At 46.7% G+C, this 7,208-nt stretch overlaps 1 protein-coding gene across 1 annotated transcript; it reads left to right on the top strand.

Annotated features, from left to right (window-relative positions):
* Positions 1-871: 871 nt before the first annotated feature.
* On the top strand, positions 872-6,713 carry znf319b (zinc finger protein 319b). The gene is made up of 3 exons (XM_030095967.1): positions 872-1,217; positions 2,975-3,128; positions 3,226-6,713. Exons 2-3 carry the CDS (start codon positions 3,124-3,126, stop codon positions 5,081-5,083), a joined length of 1,863 nt encoding a protein of 620 aa, XP_029951827.1. The 5' UTR covers positions 872-1,217; positions 2,975-3,123; the 3' UTR covers positions 5,084-6,713.
* Positions 6,714-7,208: the final 495 nt, after the last annotated feature.

Here is a 7,208-nt window from a genome sequence, read left to right as displayed (position 1 = left end):
GCAACCGTGTTAACAATCCCGATGCAACACAGCACCGCTTCTTACTTCGTTCCGCCTTTGTCTACAATCTGCACTTTGTAGCATAAAAAAAAGTTCTTTTATTCTTTTTTGCTTACTACACATCAAATACGCTTTCAGAAAGACCTAGATATTGCTAGTGATAAATGATAAAACTATATTAAATAAACTAACATTTAACAGAGATAAATATAGTTTCTTCTAACCTTTCATAAAGGAAACTTCATTCCATCCACTTATTTATTAAACCAAATATTCTTGATTTTTTTATAAATTATTACATTCAACTAAATAAGTTCATAGTGAAATGGCAAAAGTAAAAAAGTTTGATTGGGAGTTATCTTCTTTCTGAAGGTTGTACAGAGCAAGTACAAGATAAGTGTATAACATTTGTGATACATAATGTCAATACACAATACAATAACACTTGTAAAAAAAAAAAGCAAAAAATATCTAATAACCATATACATTTAATTCTGTTCCTATGGTTTTTGATCATTTCCCCAAAAACATTTATTTGATGATTGTCAATAAAATGCCCATAGATGTGAAAGTGCGTGTGTGTGTCTCCAAATCAGTGTTTTCTGACTCTCCTCAGTTCCAGTACTCTGCAACTCTGATAAAACTGAATAGAAGGTAGCTGGATGGTTATTTCTCGTTACTAAAAGGCAAACAGACAAATAAAAGAAATTGAAGATTGTATATAGTGCAAACACACAATTCTATATTTGATGCATGAATGAAACATATTGCAGGATGTTGTGTGAAAGCCATCAAGCTGTGTGTATGAACGAGCGCCGGTATTGTGAGCGTGCCAATTAACTCTTGCTTTATTCATGTTCCCGTGCGCGGGCAGGCGCTCCGAACCTAGCCGACAGCTAGCTTCCAATTTATTTCAAAAATGCTGTCAATTCCGCTGCCGGGGAGGATGCCCTGCGACTCCGGTGCATGCCAGCGTGAAACGGTGCCGTTTTTGAGGCGATCGAGGGAAACACGGGAGAATTTGCGCCTTTTTTAATGACCCCGCCGATCGGAACCCTTCGGCCGCCGGAGCCTCGGTACCTCTAACAACGGAGCATCGGAGCACCGTTTGCGGATGTGAAGAAGGAACCTGACGCGGGCTCAGGGCGGAGCGGCTAGCGGGGCGACAGATTGGCGGCACATCGGAGCTACTTGACTTGAGTGACCGAACGCCGCAGGTCAGTTCGCGCGGGAGTCTGTTATCGTTGTTGTTTACACACATCCTTCGAATATCTACCTGGCTAATATTCCCCTGAAGCTAACAGTGCTAACGTTACGTTCTCTTTGAACCTTTGTGGCGATGCTAAGCTAGGCTAGGCTAAAGCTAAGCTAAGCTAAGCTACGCTTCACCCGGAGACGTTGTGATGCGCAGACGCTGCCTTCCACTGTTTAGCCGCGAATTGCCGAGTGTTTTAAATCTCTGCATAGATAGAATCGGAACTACAGAAGCACACACCCGGCCTGGTGTTAGGAGTTTGTATGTTAATGAGCTCACTTGCTCCAGTGTGTTTGCGCTTTAGCGGATGTTACACATCCTCGGAGCACCTCCATTGTTTACACACTAATAGTTTTTAACCATGTTGACATCCAGCAAAAAAATGTTTCCGAAGCACGAAAAGTGAGGGAACGCGACCCTTTTCTCACGTTTAGAAGCAATAAAACAATACCCCCATTCATTATTATGTAAATTAGAATAACTGGGCTAATCTATTAAAAGTGTGAAATCAATGCTCGATCTGAGATTAGTACTACTATTCGTTCACTCTTTTTATTGCAACCTTGAACTGTACTGATTTGCACACTCCTCCGGGAGCAGGTGCAAAAAAGACGAGGGTGTTTCTAATCATTTGGCCACCCTGATTTTAGAGATGAGAGCAACATCAGCTCAAATTTATTGGGCATCCAGTTGAGTTAAATCCCCAGTGACAATAAAAACTCCCTCTTTTAAAAGTTGAATCAACAACAGAGCATTTGTACAGATGAACACTTCATTAATCTAATGAAACCAGAACAGAGAGTCAGCACAGCCAACTTGCCTTAAAGTAGATTTTAACCTTTCTTAGAGTAAGATACCATATCTGGTAACTTCCTTGTTTGTCTCATTTCTTCCCATCTGTTTTTGGCTGCTGAATCACGCCGGTGTTATACATTGCAGTCGGCGAATCTTTGGTAGATTTTTAAGGAATCTATGTAACAATGCTTGAAAACTTCCGCTTTACACTTCTCATTAAACCACAGGCACTGTTGTGTTCTCTGGTCTTTACTTTGACTGAATTTTGCTTTAAAATAAGTTCAACACCAAACAAAATGTTTCATTATGTTCTTCGTTTTTGAGGATTTCTTTCTGAGCCTGTGTTTGGCCAGGTTGTGGTGTGGTTGTACTTGTAGAGTCAGAAGCTGTAGATGTTGTTTTACAAAACAATTGTTTGTTTTTTTTTGTTCTAGTTGAACATTGAAGGAGTCTGCAATGAAGCCCCCAATCTGTTGATTTCTGACCTTCTGATGTTCTCATATTAAGGCATCTCTACACAGAGGCTCACCTCTGTGACTTTCTTACTGTATGCAGGAAGGAGCGCTTCCCTTTTTATTTACTATTTTCTCCTAAATCATAATTTGCAGGTAACATCTGTCTTGCAACTAATCAAGGATTGTTAAACTGTTACGATTCAAAAATTAACAACATATGGCAGGATCTGTCATGTTGGCTTTGCTACTTTGGAGTTTATACAACCCTGCAGCTTAAGCAAATGTAGCCAGATTGGAAGAACAACACTTTTTATACTTCTGAATTTGATGTCAGTAATATTCTGTTTTCCAGGCACGGTGTTTATTATCTTGGACCAGATGATTTTGGGAGTCCTGAAGTTCGTGGCTGTAGACTAATGACTTTGTAATGCTCCTATCTTGATTCATCTTGAATGTGTTTTCCACACAGATACCACTGATAAAGTGAGGATACAGTGAAAGTCGTGGGTTTCCCGACATAGCTCCTGTCCTCTGCACATCGCCGCTTCTATCATCAAAGCCTCCGTCACGGCTCCTTCACCGAGAGCCTTCTCCCGTTCTTTGGTGTCACTCGCAGCCATGGAGTGAGTTATTTTTTCCCTTTACATCTCTCATACTCTCAGATGCTTAGCTCCCAGTTCCTGGAAAAAAAATCTCACAATGTCTCTTCTCTTCTCGTAGTTGGGCCACACCTGCTGCCAAACTCAACCCCTACACCCGAGCTCGCATGAGCGAGGCCTGGCAGCAGCACGCTCCGCCTCCTGTTGTCCACACCATCCCGCCGGGAGCGGAGAACACGCTGGGCTGCGCCGTGTACGGCATCGTTCTGCAGCAGGATGCTACGTCTCTTCAACAGCAGCAGCAGCAGACCCAGCATGGCCAGCACAGCCAGCACAACCAACAGCAGCAGCAGCACGGAGGCGGGCAGCACGGTCAGCAGCAGCAGCAGCATCAGGCCCAGCAGACTTCTCTACAAGTCGGGACAGAGGGGGGGCACAAGTGTGGGGCTTGCGGTCACGATATCTCCCACCTGTCCAATCCGCATGAACATCAGTGCATGGTGACTCAAGACAGGTCCTTCCAGTGCACCCAGTGCCTGAAGATTTTCCATCAGGCCACGGACCTGCTGGAGCATCAGTGCGTTCAGGTGGAGCAGAAGCCGTTTGTGTGCGGCGTGTGCAAGATGGGCTTCTCGCTGCTCACCTCTTTAGCCCAGCACCACAGTTCGCACAACAGCTCCAATCCCATGAAGTGTTCCATCTGTGAGAAGACCTACCGGCCCGGCTCCTCTGGCAACGGGACGTCCAGCTCCTCCAACAGCTCCCAGCAGCCGGGCGGCGACGGGGCTTCGGCCAGCAGCAGCTCGTCCATCCTGCCCTTCCCGTCGGCCCGGGACAGGCCGTACAAATGCTCCGTGTGTCAGAAAGGCTTCAAGCACCTTTCAGAACTCACGCGGCACGAGAGGGTGCACACGGGAGAGAAGCCCTTCAAATGTGACACGTGCGACAAGGCCTTCAGCCAGTCGTCGCACCTCCAGCACCACCAGCGGACGCACAGCAACGAGCGGCCCTTCAAGTGTGCCGTGTGCGAAAAGAGCTTCAAGCACCGCTCCCACCTGGTGCGCCACATGTACGTGCACTCCGGCGAGCACTTGTTCAAGTGCAACTTGTGCGAGCTGCACTTCAAGGAGTCGTCGGAGCTGCTGCACCACCCCTGCCACCCGCAGGGCTCCCGCCCGTTCCGCTGCGCCACCTGCGGGAAGGGCTTCAAGCGGCCGTCGGACCTGCGCCAGCACGAGCGCGCGCACTCGGAGGAGCGGCCCTTCCACTGCGACGAGTGCCAGATGAGCTTCAAGCAGCAGTACGCGCTGGTGCGCCACAGGCGCACGCACAAGGACCCCGGCGACCGGCCCTTCAAGTGCAACCTCTGCGACAAGGGCTTCATGCAGCCCTCCCACCTCCTCTACCACCAGCACGTCCACGGCATGGACAACCTGTTCAAGTGCGCCTCCTGCCAGAAGGAGTTCAGCCAGTCGGGGGAGCTGCTCAGGCACAAGTGCGGCGAGTCGTCCAACCCCTCGCCCGACAAGCCGTACAAGTGCGACGTCTGCGGCAAGGGTTACAAGAAGAGCTCCACGCTGCAGCGTCACCAGAACTCGCACTGCCAGGAGAAGCCCCTCAAGTGCTCGCTCTGCGACCGCCGCTTCCTGTCCTCCTCGGAGTTCGTCCAGCACCGCTGCGACCCGTCGCGGGAAAAGCCGCTGAAGTGCCCGGACTGCGAGAAACGCTTCAAGTACTCGTCGGACCTGAACCGACACCGGCGCGTGCACACGGGCGAGAAGCCGTACAAGTGCGGCCACTGCAACAAGGGCTTCAAGCAGCGCGAGCACTTGACCAAACACCAGAGCACGCACTCCCGGGAGGGACAGTTCAAGTGCGTGTGGTGTGGCGAGCGGTTCAGTGACTTGGGCTCTTTGCAGGATCACACGGTGCAGCACACAGCGGACGGAGGCGGTTATCCTGTGCCCCAGTGCTTATAAACTTTTTTTTTTTTTTTTTGTTTTGCTTTGAATGGACAGAACCTTAAGCACCATGTCCTCTTGTCTGTCCCCTCAAGGCTGTTTACCAGCCTCTTTTTACACACACACACACACACACACATATTCAGGCTCATTTCTCTCATCCCCAGGCTTACCCAGCAAGTTAACATAAATTTGAACTTTTTAATTCCATGAGGAAAAAAAGCTTCACCTCCTCGTCTCAGCCTCACACTCAGACATTGAGAGCAGCGCCGGCCACACTGTTACTTCCCTCCCATCATTCACACTCACTTCCAGTCGCGTGGGACTGTTGCATAGCAAATACGTAGGTCTTCCCCTCACAGAGAATTAACCTGAAATGCTCCTCTCATCCTGACAAACGGTCCAGAAGCTCATGTTGAATTCAGCTCTTATTGGAGCGGTCCTGGTTTCAGGTCAGGACGAAATAATAAAAGTCACTAGTGTTCGCACTGGTTAACGCCGCACCAGAAGACTTAAATGTTTCCTATTACACGTAGGAAAACCTTCCAATATGTCAATAAGCGTTCATAAAACTGGCTGTGCTTTGAATGCACAAGCAGGATTATTATCACAGCATCAGTAGAAATCCCAACGTTAGGACTTTCTCCGTTGCTCATAGGTTCGGTTGTCGAGACGCCTGTTGCATCCTTAGTTTGGTTAGTTCTGAGTTCAGAGTTTAGTTGTTCTTGGGTGGGTTTTCAGATGAGTAGGGACTGGCAGGTGGTTTGAAGGTTATCTGTGGCTACCCAAGTAATCGCTTCAATTTTTTTCAAACCCGAGTAAACACACTCTTGGGTAGTGTTCACATGCTCAGCAGCTTGTTCTTTGTTTGTCATTAAATTGTCCAAGGTTGTGTTCAAACTTGCCCGGATTCTTTCGTGGCAGCATTTTTAACATCAGTTCAAAATATATAAACAAAACTCTTACTGACCGGCTGTTCTGGCCTCTAGTTACATTCAGCTTCCTTGAATATGCTGCATCGAGCTAAATACTACCAAACACATGATGGACTGTTGTGCTTATTCCAAATAAAAGTTCACCCAAGAAAAACACAGGAGTTCCACCATCTGCTCTTCAGTGAGAAAACGCAGCCTCTCAAGCCACTGTAATCTGTTTGATCAGTTCCAATAACTGAGTTCTGCCTCTCCAGCAGGAAAGTGTGAACACACCCGTATTAAATGTATTGCAAACTTATCTGTGTTTCCTTTTCCTCTGATCTCCTCACTTCCTTTGTTCCTCTCCTCTTTTTTTTTTTTTTTTTTAAATTCTAGTCTGAGTCCAATCCGAAATGTGTAGTTTACTCTTTTGGTCCTCCTCCTTCTATCAAAGATTGCCCAATAGGTTCCCTCAAGTTAAATGCAGTAAAATCTAATCGGTGGTATTTGGGACGGTTATCGTCATGGCGCTGCGCCCTGATTCTAAACGACTCCCCAAAGTGACCCTCCAATCACATCCTCATACATTTCATCCTCCCTCAGAGCTCAGTGCTGTCTGAATGTCTCGCCTCCCCCTCCCTCAGCCTGTACATATTATGGATGTGTGAGTGTACTTAGCCAGGTGATGAGCTGTCCAACTTGTCTTTCTAAAAAAAAAAAAAAAAAAAAAAAACCTTGAAAGAAGAAAAAAGAACTTTGGGGATCTGTTTTTTTTTTGTATTTCTACATTTTATTATGTGAAATGTTTGACAAAAGCTGTCTTTCTTTTGTTTTTGTCAGTGATTGCGCCAGTATGTTGCGGGTTTGACCTCAAAGAGACGCCCGCCTGTGAGTGTGTGAATGTATAAGGCTTTTCTGTCAAACGGGGAATTCAGACTGAAGAGAAAGGCGGCAGAGCTGTGTCTGCAGACCTGCTGCTTTTTTTATGTTTTGGTTTTGTTTATTATTTTTTTTATATATCAGTAATGTCTAACCTTGCCAGTCTGTCTCGAGCTGTTTTCGCTGGATCCACCCGTTTGTGGTTCTGTCATAGGAGCATGGCGCCCCGAGAGTTGTGTGTATCTTACTTTGTGTGTGTGTTTTGATGTTTGTACTTTATTCCGACATTTGTGCGCATGAAAATTTGTATCAGCACAAAATTTTGAGAGTGCGGATTATAATTTGAACCA

Source organism: Salarias fasciatus, chromosome 7 (assembly GCF_902148845.1).
Source record: "Salarias fasciatus chromosome 7, fSalaFa1.1, whole genome shotgun sequence".
Taxonomy (NCBI): Eukaryota; Metazoa; Chordata; class Actinopteri; order Blenniiformes; family Blenniidae; genus Salarias; species Salarias fasciatus.
This window is presented reverse-complemented; position numbering and strand designations above follow the sequence as displayed.